Source organism: Suillus fuscotomentosus (assembly GCF_016647785.1).
Source record: "Suillus fuscotomentosus strain FC203 chromosome Unknown F5891scaffold_4, whole genome shotgun sequence".
Lineage (NCBI taxonomy): Eukaryota > Fungi > Basidiomycota > Agaricomycetes > Boletales > Suillaceae > Suillus > Suillus fuscotomentosus.
The window spans coordinates 1170515-1183674 of record NW_024539516.1 but is presented as its reverse complement, the minus strand read 5'-3'; the positions used below and the strand labels follow the sequence as shown (position 1 = coordinate 1183674).

At 48.2% G+C, this 13160-nt stretch overlaps 4 protein-coding genes and 1 non-coding gene across 5 annotated transcripts; 2 read left to right on the top strand and 3 right to left on the bottom strand.

Moving 5' to 3' along the window:
• Positions 1–2130: 2130 nt before the first annotated feature.
• F5891DRAFT_975493 (uncharacterized protein) lies at positions 2131–3826 on the bottom strand (the record flags this gene model as incomplete). Its single annotated transcript, XM_041376520.1, has 9 exons — positions 2131–2192; positions 2351–2482; positions 2536–2640; positions 2826–2958; positions 3096–3160; positions 3182–3301; positions 3379–3394; positions 3450–3535; positions 3814–3826. The coding sequence occupies 9 exons, from the start codon at positions 3824–3826 to the stop codon at positions 2131–2133; spliced, it is 732 nt and encodes a 243-aa protein (XP_041232343.1).
• A 2663-nt stretch (positions 3827–6489) lies between these two features.
• On the bottom strand, positions 6490–7250 carry F5891DRAFT_1182181 (uncharacterized protein; the record flags this gene model as incomplete). Its single annotated transcript, XM_041366129.1, has 2 exons — positions 6490–6916; positions 6970–7250. 2 exons carry the CDS (start codon positions 7248–7250, stop codon positions 6490–6492), a joined length of 708 nt encoding a protein of 235 aa, XP_041232342.1.
• A 1279-nt stretch (positions 7251–8529) lies between these two features.
• On the top strand, positions 8530–10528 carry F5891DRAFT_1003643 (terpenoid cyclases/protein prenyltransferase alpha-alpha toroid). Its single transcript, XM_041360322.1, has 9 exons — positions 8530–9022; positions 9077–9192; positions 9245–9300; positions 9352–9500; positions 9553–9685; positions 9738–9783; positions 9839–10020; positions 10077–10182; positions 10230–10528. Exons 1-9 carry the CDS (start codon positions 8916–8918, stop codon positions 10421–10423), a joined length of 1089 nt encoding a protein of 362 aa, XP_041232341.1. The 5' UTR covers positions 8530–8915; the 3' UTR covers positions 10424–10528.
• A 247-nt stretch (positions 10529–10775) lies between these two features.
• F5891DRAFT_1182179 (uncharacterized protein) lies at positions 10776–11958 on the bottom strand (the record flags this gene model as incomplete). The annotated part of the gene is made up of 3 exons (XM_041366128.1): positions 10776–10880; positions 10944–11285; positions 11338–11958. The coding sequence occupies 3 exons, from the start codon at positions 11956–11958 to the stop codon at positions 10776–10778; spliced, it is 1068 nt and encodes a 355-aa protein (XP_041232340.1).
• A 694-nt stretch (positions 11959–12652) lies between these two features.
• On the top strand, positions 12653–12735 carry F5891DRAFT_t22. The gene has a single exon. It is a non-coding gene; the product is annotated as a tRNA-Asp (tRNA).
• The last annotated feature ends 425 nt before the right edge of the window (positions 12736–13160 follow it).

Genomic DNA, 13160 nt, shown 5'->3' with positions numbered 1-13160 from the left:
CACTGTGCCTAGATGTCTTCACCCATCGTTAAAAGGAAGAAGGCATCAGCGATCACACCCTACCAGAAATTGAGGGACGCTTGATCTGCAAGCGCCATACATTTGCCAGGCGGAGAACGGATAATGACTTGTTCACCGGACGGCACGCTGCGGGTATGGAACTTGAAGAGTGGGAAGCAGATAGGAGACGACTGGCGGGACGGAGAAACCAGAGTGTGGACCATAGCTTTGTCTCCGGACGGGAAGAAAGTGGTCAGCGGGAGTGATGATGGTGGAGTGAGGTTGTGGGACATCGACACGGGCAAAGTGATTGGGAGATGGATGGGGCATACAAATACAGTGACTTCTGTCTGTTGGAGTCAAGATGGTCAGCGAGTCTTGAGTGGATCTGACGATGGGACTGCAAGGCAATGGGATGTAGAAAACGGACAGACGATCCTCACACCAATCAAGGCAGCTGGGCACTATTTGTTCGCAGTCGTCTACTCCCCAGACATGACCTTGTTTGCGACTGGTGGAGCCGAACGCCCTCTTAGCAAAGATAACAAGCCCACGATCAGAATCTGGAATGCCAACACAGGCAAACTTGTCGCTACTCTTGAAGGACACACATATTGGGTGCGGTGCCTGGTTTGGACCCCAGATGGAACAACGCTTATATCCGGGTCATCTGATTGCTCGATCAGGACATGGAATACTTCAACTTGGAAGCAGATCGCACTGTTGGAAGGGCACACTTCCCATGTCGAATTCATTGCCATATCTCCCAATGACCGCATTCTCGCAAGCGCATCATATGACGAGACAGCGCTATTATGGAACCTCGATAACAACCAGCCTATCAGTTCGCCCCTTCAGCATCCAGATGACATAACTTCTGTGTCGTTTTCGGCAGATGGAAAGCTACTGGCCACTGGCTGTGAGGACCAAAATGCGTACACTTGGGACGTTTCTGCGATTGTAAAAGAAGCTGGTCTCGACGAACTTCTGTTGGACGAGCGCGACAAGTCGGTCCTCGCTGTACGTGACACTTCTATAATCAGATTTCACTATTTATTTAGACATGCGTAGGCTGAGGCTACTACACGACATCCAGTTCGGCCATTCGATCCCTCTGTACGTGACGCTCTGATGCTCAGTTCTGATTGCATTTAAACCTATCACTTTCAGGCTGATGCTACACGACGTCCAATCCGTCAGCCAATCATCGTCCCTCAGCGCCAGATATACCAAGGATTTTTTGACGACTCACCAGATCACGCTCGCGTACGTCTTTAATGTCTAATCCAGTGCTGTTTTTCCTGACCTCAATGTTTTTAGGTTTCAGCACGACATAGCTTCCACCCTCGATCGTGGGCATCGCATGTGAATACTCTTAGTGTCCAATTTTCATCTTTATTCCGCCCCACGCACTCCGATGCCCATGAGACATCATCCCGACCCCACCCTTTCCACTGGGTTCAAAATCGGCTTTCTGGAAGACAAGCCGGTGAAGACATCGGGCTCCGCGCGCATCCCTCAGCGGTCGTCGATGTTCCATATGCCAAGGGCAAGCGTGTATGTCATCTTTGTCTTTCTCGAATATTCAAAACTCATCTCATACAACACAGAGAAACGCATGTGCAAGAGAAAGACGGATGAAAATAATTCCTTTGAAACCTGGGAACCTCGCCGCAAGCACCTCACGCCCTCCCAATAGCAACGCTGCACAACACTCCAATGGTGCGACCCAAGCCCACTCTTCGCAAGCACAGGTCGCTACCTCCACTTCCACAGCACCTCCCGTCGCTAACACAAGTTCGCACACAAATCCTCATGCGACGATAAACAACGCTGGACGCTGGACTCGCTTCTGGCTGTTTTTTTGTTGTACCTCTCCCAAGTATACCCATGATCATCAGTGATATATCCCATCCTTTTTATTGTCCTTTATGAAGATTTCTCCCGTTTCATCCTCCTGTACATATAATGGACGCTTTACATACCACGGTTGATTCCATTATTTGTTATTGCCGACAAGCCTTCACTGATGAGGAAAGCGAATCATCCCAATAAATATATGTACTACTCAGATGAAAAATACTTGCATTTGTGTGCTACAGAAATGATACATATGTAGATTGGCTCCGGTCACATCAAGGGGGTAGCGAATTCCAACTCCAACAGCGTCCCGCGCTGTACACTTCCCCAACCTGATGGGAAGTCAGCGAATGAGTATGCTGAGTTCACAGAAGCACTTGCCTACAAGCTGCCGATGCTTCTCAATAGCGTGACCTTTTCTCTAACTCCAGTACATGTGAACGAAGTCAATTAAATCTTCGCGAGATTCCTTTTCACGCTCAATACCCACCCACCAGTCGACGTTGGACCAGCAAGAGCTCATTCTTGGTGACTTTCGATACCTTCGTTTGTTTTTTGTCCTCTGTACGAGCGCCCAGCAAACAACGGATGAGGAACAAACTGATTTCAAGCTCTGAATTCTCTTTAGAACAAGGTAGCATAATATCGAAGACGAGCATGCTCGCTGCTGTAGACCCTCGGGGAGTTTCCCGGCTGCGCACAGCACTTGACTAACGACACGATCCGTTTTGCACAGCGTAGGATCAATCTTGGTCCTAACGCCGATCAGTCCTCCTGGAACTGCAAACTGCAAGTGATTGTTCTTGGCATGCAAAGAAACGATCCTGCTGAAAACCAGCTTGTAGCGATAGGTACTTTACGATGTATTCGTTGACAGCGTCGATGTTGTATTCAGTTGCGCAAATATCGTGTCTGTTACGAGAATGAGTACAAATATAGAATAGCCCATGCCACCAAGGACGCACCCTCTGACGAATGCAGGGATTCCTTTTGGTGCGCAAGAGCCTCGGCTTCCTTGAGCAAGTCGACCTTGTTCTGCAAATTATCAGATTTTCCAGCTTCATGATTTCGACTGTGGCCAAGTACATGTTTCGTTTCCTGCGATCAGAAGAAGAGCAGCGTCCATGACTGCGGCACTGTTGAGCATAGTAGACTATCGTGACCAAGAAAGTCCACGAAGGAAACATGGCGAATGAGTTTCATCCTGTGACCGCATCCTGGCCGTTCGCACGGACAATGATCTTCCTTGCCTGAGCGATACGATCGATAGCAGCCTGGGCGAAGACATGTCGTTGTAGATCTATGATGGTAGATTAAAGACATGTCAGATGCGAATCAGAAGAAACATCTTTTGCATTTGCATAATCCAGCTTGTTCGTGACATCACAAACGAGCTCGATTTTGAATCGTACAGTCATGACACCCGATATGACCTTCACCACTGTCGATTATGTTTGCATCATTGTTGCAGAGATAATTCAATGGTTAAATTATGGGTACTTGCAGAACTCTGCGTACACAAGTTAATTGTAGCCTGGAATGATTGCGCCCGATGAATTACTTCAAATAAAGAAAAGCTGGTTGCGCACCTGTTTTGATATTGCTTCAGCCAAAAGTGGGATCAGCTTCGTGATATCGGCCTCTGCGAGTCCCTCCTCTTCTTCAGAGTCTGATTCTTCATGATATGTCTTCGCTTGACATTTTGTGTGATCAAGGCAGGAGGTCGACACTTTTCAGCTGTCACTCGAAAAAGTCTTAAATCAGAATAGTATTTGAATAGTGGATCATGCTGCGTGTATCAAACAATATCAGAGGTGATATTATTGTCATCATTAGTCCCTTGGGAGCGCTACCGAAAAGTCCAACGATAATGAGCAATGTCTTCTGAGCACGAACATCTCCTTGGCTACTGTGTTGCTCGGAAGTGGTGATCCGGCGATGAATCTATAGTACTAGATTCATGCATGGTGGCTTTGTATCCAGATTTGTGAGGAAAGATGAAAGGTGAGTCGTGCTTTAAGCAGATGAGCATCGAGCACGGGGCACCTTCAGGGAGGAGTTGGGTAGAGAAAGGCAGTTTGAGATTTTTTTAACAAGGATAGCGGAGTGAACGTGCGTTGGGCAAGGTCGTAGCAGGGCACATGAAGGACCGAAGATTGTGACTGATGGAATGTGACTCGTGATCAGAAACGAGGTTTGGGCGCTTCAGTTGCACAGCCTATGCTAGAAGCTGTGAAGTGAACACGAGGATGACACAGTTAAACCGCACCGATTCAAACTTGCAGTGCACTCTTGACCTAAACGCCCTTTGTGTCTTGCTGCCAATACGTGGGGAGCACCTGAGGAACATACCATTGTAAGTGAAGACTTTGGACGTTGTTGGATGAAAGCTAAGACGGAGCTGCGCCAAGATGTCTTCAGTCGAAGTTAGAAGAAAGAAGCCATCAGCGATCACACCCTGCCAGAAATTTCAGGGACACACCGAGTGGGTCCATGGCGTCATACATCTGCCAGGCGGACAACGGATAATGACTTGTTCATTGGACGGCTCGCTGCGGGTATGGAACTTGAAGAGTGGGAAACAGATAGAAGACGACTGGCTAGACGGAGAAACTAAAGTGTTTACCACAGCGTTGTCTCCCGACGGGAAGAAGGTGGTCAGCGGGAGTGAGGATGGCGAAGTGAGGTTGTGGGACATCGACACGGGCAAAGTGACTGGGAGATGGATGGGGCATACAGGTGGAGTGAGGTCCGTCTGCTGGAGTCGAGATGGTCAGCGAGTCTTGAGTGGATCTCTCGATGGGACTGCAAGGCAATGGGATGTAGAAAACGGAGAGACGATCCTCACACCAATCAAGGCAGGGCACTACTGTTTGTTCGCAGTTGTTTGCGACTGGTGGAGCCGAACGCCCATGGGAATATACTGGAGATAACAAGTCCGCGATCAGAATCTGGACACACAGATTGTGTGCGGTGCCTGGTTTGGACCTCAGATGGAAAAACGCTTATATCCGGGTCATATGACAACTCGATCAGGACATGGAATACTTCAACTTGGAAGCAAATCGCACTGTTGGAAGGGCACGCTTCCCATGTCGGTTCCATTGCCATATCTCCAAATGCCCGTATTCTTGCAAGCGCATCACAGCGCTGTTATGGAACTTCGACGACAACCAGCCCATCAGTTTGCCCCTCCAGCATCAAAGTGCCATAAATTCTGCGTCTTTTTCGGCAGATGGAAAGCTACTGGCCACTGGCTGCGATGACGAAAACGCGTACACTTGGGACGTTTCTGCGATTGTAAAAGAAGCTGGACCAGCGCGACAAGCCGGTCCCCGCTGTACGTGACACTTTTATGATCAGATCTCACTAATCATCTAAACATATGTAGGTTGAGGCTACAGGACGTCCAGTCCGTCAGCCAATCATCGTCCCCCAGCGCCGGATACCCCAAGGGTTTTTTGACGACTTACCAGATCGAGCTCACGTACGTCGTCAATCCAGTGCTGTTTTTCCTGACCTCAATGTTCTTAGATTTCGGCACAACATCGTCTCCACCCTCGATCGTGGGCATCGCATGTGAATACCCTTAGTATCCGCTTTTCCTCTTTATTCCGCCCCACACACTTCGATGTCCATGATACGTCATCCCGACCCCACCCTTTCCACTGGGTTCGAACTCGACTTTCTAGAAGACAAGGCGGTGAAGATATAGAGCTCGACGAGCGTCCCTCAGCAGTCGTCGATGTTCCCTATGCCAAGGGCAAACGTGTATGCCATCTTTGTCCTCCTCGAATATTCAAATTCAAATCCCATCTCATATCATGTAGAGGAACGCATCAGCAAGAGAAAGACGGATGAAAATTATCCCATTGAAACCTAGGAACCCTGCCTGCAAGCACCTCACGCCCTCCTAATAGCAACGCCGTACAATACTCTAATGGTGGCACTCAAGCTCAATCTTCGCAAGCACAGGCTGCTGTCTCCACCTCTGCCGCACCTCCCACCGTCGCTAACACAACTCCAAACACTAATTCTCATGCAACGATAAACAACGCTGGACGCTGGACTCGCTTCTGGCTACTTTTTTGTTGTACCTCTCCCGAGTATACTCATGACCATCAGTAACATATTCTGCCTGTTTTCTTGTTTTTTTTTTCCGAAGATCTCTCCCATTGCAAAACGCTTGTATCAATGTGCTGCAGAAATTATACATATGTAGATTGGGTCTGGTCACATCAAGCGCAAGAATGTGGGACGTGAATAAGTCCAACTCCAGTTCCACGCTTCACACTTCTCTAACCTGACGGGAAGTCAGCGAATGAGTTTGCTGACTTCACAGGAGTCGGCTTGATCGTGATGTTACGGATGAGCTCGCTTTTGAATCGTACTGTCATGACGCCCGATATGGCCTTCACCACTGCCGAGGACCTATGACAGATTTCCCGGAGCGACTATGGTAGCTAGTGAGTGTATGAGGCAACGAATACACCCTTTCACCCGTTTAGAGAAGTCAAATGGAAAGGAGACAAACCCCTTGCGCTGGTCCAAAAATAAATCAGACAGAACATAATGGCATCGACGCAAAGTGCGAAGACCATACTGAATTGCTCCGCAGCATATCATAGACTATGAAGCCGGAGCACTGAGCTGCAATGCTTCACGCGCAGCTTCCCTCTTCGCAGCCTGCAGCGTCCACATCCACTTCAGATCACGCTCCACCTTTTCCTTCCTCGCGCGCTGCCTTCGTTTGTTCAAATGACTCCAATCTTCCCCAACACCTACGTCAGCTGCCGTGAGCCGAGGCAATCCTAGTAATTCCGACTTCGAGAGAGTAGAGGCGGGCAAGGGCTTAGGTGGAGGAGGGGGCGTAGCCATTCTCCACAACCAAGTGTTTCTCGGTGCAGCGAGCAACACAGCCTGTTCCTTTCGCGCAGCTTTGGTCACCGTTTGAAGCCGGTGGTCGATTTCCGCTTGCGAGAGCGTTCGCTTGGCGCAAAACTTTTCGACCTTTTTTGAATTCACTAGCTCCGGGAGCACCACTCTCTTTAGATACCTGTGTCATGAGATTGAGTGCATCGACCAAGACTTATATCAGTGTCGACTCACTGTAGAGACCGTACAGGATGCTCTGGATGGGGCGGTCGAGTAGAAGGTTGCCTTGTCATTCCACGCACGACAGTTGGATTCTCTTTCTTCGGCACATTGTGCTGTGGTGCCGACGCATCTGGGACAAGTTGAATCGCTTTTTGTTTCAAAGCCAAATTGTAAATGTCCTTGGTCGACAAAGGCGTTGTCGATGAAACGACTATACTGCGCACGAGCTCACGCGCTGAAGGCAAGCAACGGCGCGGCCACAGGTTCTTTCGAAATGAAGAAATGGTGGCCATGATTTTGATGTACAAGAATTGCACACTGAGCTAACAATGGGGTCTGCTTACTAAGACGAGAGGTTTGGGAAGCAGAATCACATCCCTGCGACCAAGTTGCTGGAATTCATGACGATTCTATGCACTGCATCAATGCTAAAATAACTGAGGAAGCTTTGGAGAAAAACTACGTTCGCGCTTCCCACTCACTCTCACCTGCACACTCAGCACCACCTACTTGATGACCACCATGTGTTACTGGTGATAACAACTGGCAGTGTAGCATCTATCAAAGCTCTATCATTACCGCAAATCTTCTTCAAGTCTTGGTAAAATCCTCCTCCTGTTAGTGGTCACATTGCATGTGCAAATGTAGTGCCAGAATGTCGAAGTAAAGGTGGTTGCAACGAAAGAGTTGCTTGCGTCCTACGACCGTACGGACGTGGTCAAGACAGGTGGACGAGTGGTTTGTGAGTACACGATGTTTCAAGATGAATTTCTGCATCTCAACGTCCATGCCAGGGATCACACAAGGGGAACCAACCCTGCATATCGAGTTGATGAGATGGGCTGACATGGTCCTTGTCACTCAAATACGCTCTCACGAATCGCACACGGACTCTGCGATAACCTCTTAGTATGTCCTGCCGCCTATTCATATCTCACTCGGTGATAATCTTCTTTGTTAGACCTCTTTGCTTCATGTGCTGGCACCTACGAAGCCGACTTACATATCCACAGCAATTAACACGCTCATATACGAAGATCCGCTTACAGCAGAGCATGTGCGCATTGTCCGGAATGTTGCGCGGTATCAAATTGTTGGGCCAATTGCAAAGGATATCATTATGTGGGGACGTCGGTACGCTTTTTGTTTTCGCTGTAGATGACTCGGTCCTTTCTCGAAGGACTGGGTGCCATGACAGAATGATGTGATGTTGTGAAGATAGTGGTGAATCAAATGAAATCTAGCTTTGTCTTTCCCAGTCACACGACTGATCATACGGCTTCCATTCTGCCACAGTGCCCGAGTTTTGTTTCAGTGCTGCCGTCTTCAGGATGTGGTTTGCAGACCTTCGTAGCGCAGGTGCCCATAAGATGTTGGTCGGATTTTTACAACACGCCTCTCGAAAGGCGGTTGCTCTTACAGGATCGTGAATCGAGGAGTATTTGTATTATTTCTTAATATTAATGGGTTGTATAGCAACAAGATACACGACAGCATGCTATTCGAATACGTCATGACTGAGGTGAAAGGCGATAGAGAGTAGTACAGGAATATTATTTCAAATCTTGAGCACGCGATAACACGCTAGCCTATCTATTAGGTTCGAATACGTCATCATCATATTTTACGAAAGGCGGTAGTAGATCCTATATGAGATTAGATCCACTATAGCAACCACCTCGAGCTCCATACCATCTCAGAATGTCTCGAGGCTGCAAGAGTTCAATCGCGCACAATCACAGTGCGCATGCGCTCGAGCTGCGACCTTCCATGCGAGCAACAACGCGAACGGCCCGCCCGGGCACGGTTTTCCTGATCCGATGCCAGTGACTACTTTGAATGCGCGCGAAACTCAGCGGACACCACTTATATGCTAACCACCACACCTAGCAGATCAGGAACACCTCTTCCATTTCTATCGATCTGCCCAAGGGAGACTCTTGTGGGAAAATCATCAAATGTTGCCAACAAGTTTACCTCCACTGAGTAAAGGTGGTCATGCAACACACTGCAAAAGATGCTTGTCTGGCTTGCCATCTTCCCAAGTGGATATTGATCCGGCCAAGTACCTTATCCAATGCTGATCTTGATAGTAGCTATTCTAACGCGATTGTCACAGGCTTGCACTATCCTTTTACTGCTTAGGCTCCTTGGATGTTTCGGGCGAACTCGAAAAGAAGACTAGGGGTTGGGAAAGAGAACAATGGAAGGAATGGATATGGAGTCAACAGACTAGTGAGCAAATTCTGAGATTCAAATGTGTTGGTGAATCGAGCACAGTCACCAGGCGGACATTATGGAACCGGCTTCCGAGCAAGCTCTTACATGACTGCAAAACACTCGGTCAGAATCGGCCCTCGTTATATGTAGACATAATTGATTTCCAATCTAAAGACAGAGGAACATTCGGTCCATGATAGTCCTCAGATCATCATGACTTATACTGCCCTTCTCTCGCTGGCCATATTGCGCGACAACTTTTCACGTCTTGACAGGAAGGGTCTCCTGAAATTCCTCAGGTCCTGTCAGAACACTGATGGAAGGTAGGCCCCTACACCATGTCGGCACTTTCAAGGTACAGACCAAGGATCCTAGTTTTTCTTCTGAGCCTTTAGGAGGCGACTCTGATCTACGCACGACGTTCTGTGCTTTCGCCATAAGCACCATGCTTGACGACTGGTCAGGGATGGATGTTGCAAGTGCTCTCCAGTTCATCTGTTCGTGCCGGGTAAGTTTGCGACAACTTCATATCAGGGGCTGTCCTAATAGCCGTTCTTAAGACATATGAAGGAGGTTACGGGCAATCGCCCTTTGGGGAGGCTCTAGGTAGTACGCCATACCTTATAATATGATAAAAGCTCAACCCACCTTCCTTCCCCAGGTGGCACTACGTATTGCGCACTGGCAGCACTCCGATTAGCTACTAAACAACTAGACCCTCTTGATCGGCAGAAAACCGTTCGGTGGCTTGTGCAAAACCAAGCATCCAATGGCGGCTTTAGTGGAAGGACAAACAAGGACGCTGACGCATGTTATTGTTTCTGGTGCGGCGCATCGCTGCACGTAAGTTCATAGTGTCTTATGACGTCGACAGAAACTAAAACATTCCCCTTCATCAGGTGTTAGATGCAGGCGATTTAGTCGACAAGGCGAAAATGGCATCCTTTGTAGCTTTTTGCCAATTCAAGTTCGGCGGAATCGCAAAGATTCCCGGCGAGCATCCTGGTACGTCATTTTTAAACGCTTTGACTTTGCAGCAAACGCTGTCCTAGATCCCTATCACACATACCTCTCACTGGCAGCGGTGGCGCTGCTCCCGCCCGACTCGTCAGAAGGAACATCGTGGGCGCTTTGTCCTCTAGATCCTCTATTGAACGCAACATACCAGACGTCCTCGTGGGCTAGAGCTCATATTCCAGCCCTTAAAGTTGATGATGATGATGCTTTGGGTGATGCAGGCATATAAGTATGCGTTAAATTACGTTGAAGTAATAGATAGCTGGTAGGCACTCGATTATAACATTTCATCGACTATGTTCGAAGTGTTTGAATGCAACATTGCATCATGTCATTCTTGTTGAATGAGAATCGTGTATCGTTGGAAAAAGGAGAACCTCTCCTTGACTTACCTCTTCTATCAAGTGGGCCTCTCGAGGTGAAGGTCACAGAGCACATACATGCTGCAAGTGCGGCACTGAATCCATCCAGGGTGTATCAAACCCTAGTGCTTATATCAAACAGACTATTCTTATAGTCAAACCTATTCTTCATACGGCATATGATTTTATTTCAAGACACTCAGCTATCATGCGCATAGACTATAGAATAAGGCCAGATGATCCCCAAACAGATTTCACCGCAAGCGGAGGACACTCTGGCCGCCGCGCTTGCCAATCACCGATCAGAGAGATGATATTATCAGCCTGTGCAACGAACAATGCATGAGTTTTAATTCTATAAAAGCTATCCAGCAATATCGCACACACATTTATCACCCTACGGACACTGTCTTCTCGTCCAATCAGGCTTGCATTATCAGGAACCAATGCGGTGCGCTCCATGAAATGACGGGTGAATTCCTGGCGGCGTTCATGAGCATCGGCTGTTTGCCATAACTTCGGTCCGGCGCGTTTGATCATGGATTGGACGACGCGTACGTGTTCCACGCTGACCATTTCGTGCAGCAGAATCCCCAGACAATCGTGCATGATCGGTAATTGGATGAGGCCAAATGCGAACAAGTCTGCTGTGAAGCGAGAAAAATCCAATGCGATATTCCACCGTTTCATTTCGAGTTTTCGCCGCGGGGAAATAACATGCGGATTATTCTGTACGTAACAGTGAATACGCATCAGTAGAAAGATTTGCGATAGAACGCACAAGAGAACACCAGAATGATTTGAAATGTTCCAAGACCGCAGTTTGCAAATTGGCCACAAAGCAACTGGAGGCCCACTCGGAGTGATGGAGCCTCAATGCATCACGCACTTCCCGCGCAAAGAACGCCGCCTCCGGTCCAAAATCTATTATATTCGCTTTGGCTAAAATTTCCCAGCAGAAAAGTTGGGCGAGATCGCGCAATGTATCGAATGACCATGGACCTGATTGCGCCAGGACAGTCGGTAAAGCGATATTGGGTGCCAGCATGCCAGTGTCAAGTATACGCACCCATGCTACTGGTGTGTGAGCAGGTGAAGGAAAGTAGCCATACTCTACAAAGCGGCTCGGAATAAATGCCGTGGCGTTCGCGTTGAGGTCGGATGCCATGGATTGGACGCCTGGCACGGTTTCCTGAACCGATGCCTGATGAAATCCGCCATACATGAGTCTGCGAGCTTGTGCTTCGTTATCGACCAATGTCGTATTGCTGCTGCAGGGGGAGTTATTCAAGGATCGATCGGGCGTTCCAGCACTCGACTGACAGGAGAGAGTTACGTTTGGATTCTTGTAGCCTCCGAGCGAAGACGCTTCAGATTGATAGAATTTGTTCATTTGCGACATGAGTTCAACGTCAGTAATTGTTACGGCTGAAAGATGAGTGGATGAGTTGGTAGACAGGCTGAGTGGATATGTTGATTTTCGGTGGTGAGTACAGTTCCACTTTATAGGTAGGAACAGGCCACAGCCGTGTGGTTGACCTCCATCCAGGTCCTGAACAATGACTGTCAGAGGATGGTTCGACGCGTTGACATCCACAATGCTGGTATGAAGATAGCGAGGGGCAACAAAAAGCTTTGTGCACTACTGGTCCACATCAGTGTGCCGAGGCCACGCCACTGATACATTGTCCACGTTAATACTTGAGAGGAGTAATTGTAGTACTTACTTCAACTCCCGCTGATCATGATATCATCCGACATCGTTCATAAAACAGGGTTGTGGTATCATGATAGCACCTACTACTAGTAGTGTTCACGGTAACACCTTATGAACTAGTGGTCGACATGTGACCAGTGAAAATTGAAGGACCAAGCATCGGTGCGAGTGCGGAAGCATGGCCGAGCCAGCGGCATGTAACCTCTCTGCTTTGGATTCAGAAATGTATGCATTATAAGAGGTACAAAATCATTTACTCAACAGTTCTGGTCTACTGCACAAGACTTCGGTGTGTCACTATATAGTGAAATGACTTGGAGTAATTTAGTCTGTCGACTCACCAGGCGCGTGTTATAGGTAAATTTTATTCTTTACCATATCTCTGGTAGTATATCGGATAGTACACCCGCCTGTCACAGCTACTGTGCGCGGGAAAGCGGGGTTCGATTCCCCGCCAGAGAGTCTTTTGCTCATCATATCCGCATCTGATGCTGGCCTGAGAACTTTCTTTCTCTTCTGCATCTTTGAGCTGCAAACGACCACAAATTTTCTTAAATCCATCATTTTTATCGGCTGATATTCGAAGGCGATCTCGATCAATGTTAGAGCTGGAGAGCCTACGTGGCATACCGAGATACCGCCGGGATCGGGTATCACGTCATGCTGTGTTGCTGCGCGCGTTGTAGTTCTGTCTCTTCTCTTTGTTCACTACCATGGCGATTTCTGATCGTGTCGTTGGTCTTGGAGGTATCAGATTCATAATAAGAACTTTTGGTGATACGACGGATTTATTGCCACTCCAGAAATGGGAGATATTCGTGTCAATGAGAATTATGTTTGGAGCACCGGAAGTCGGCAGACTCTCGCACTGAGTCATAGTGACACCG

What these genes read in the sequence shown, in the direction of transcription:
- F5891DRAFT_1003643 (XM_041360322.1), top strand. Translation starts at nt 8,916, where the DNA reads ATGTTGCCAACAAGTTTACCTCCACTGAGTAAAGGTGGTCATGCAACA. An exon ending in GATATGGAGTCAACAGACTA is followed by an intron (nt 9,193 to 9,244) that starts GTGAGCAAATTC and finishes CACAGTCACCAG; the next exon opens with GCGGACATTATGGAACCGGC. An exon ending in GATTCCCGGCGAGCATCCTG is followed by an intron (nt 10,183 to 10,229) that starts GTACGTCATTTT and finishes ACGCTGTCCTAG; the next exon opens with ATCCCTATCACACATACCTC.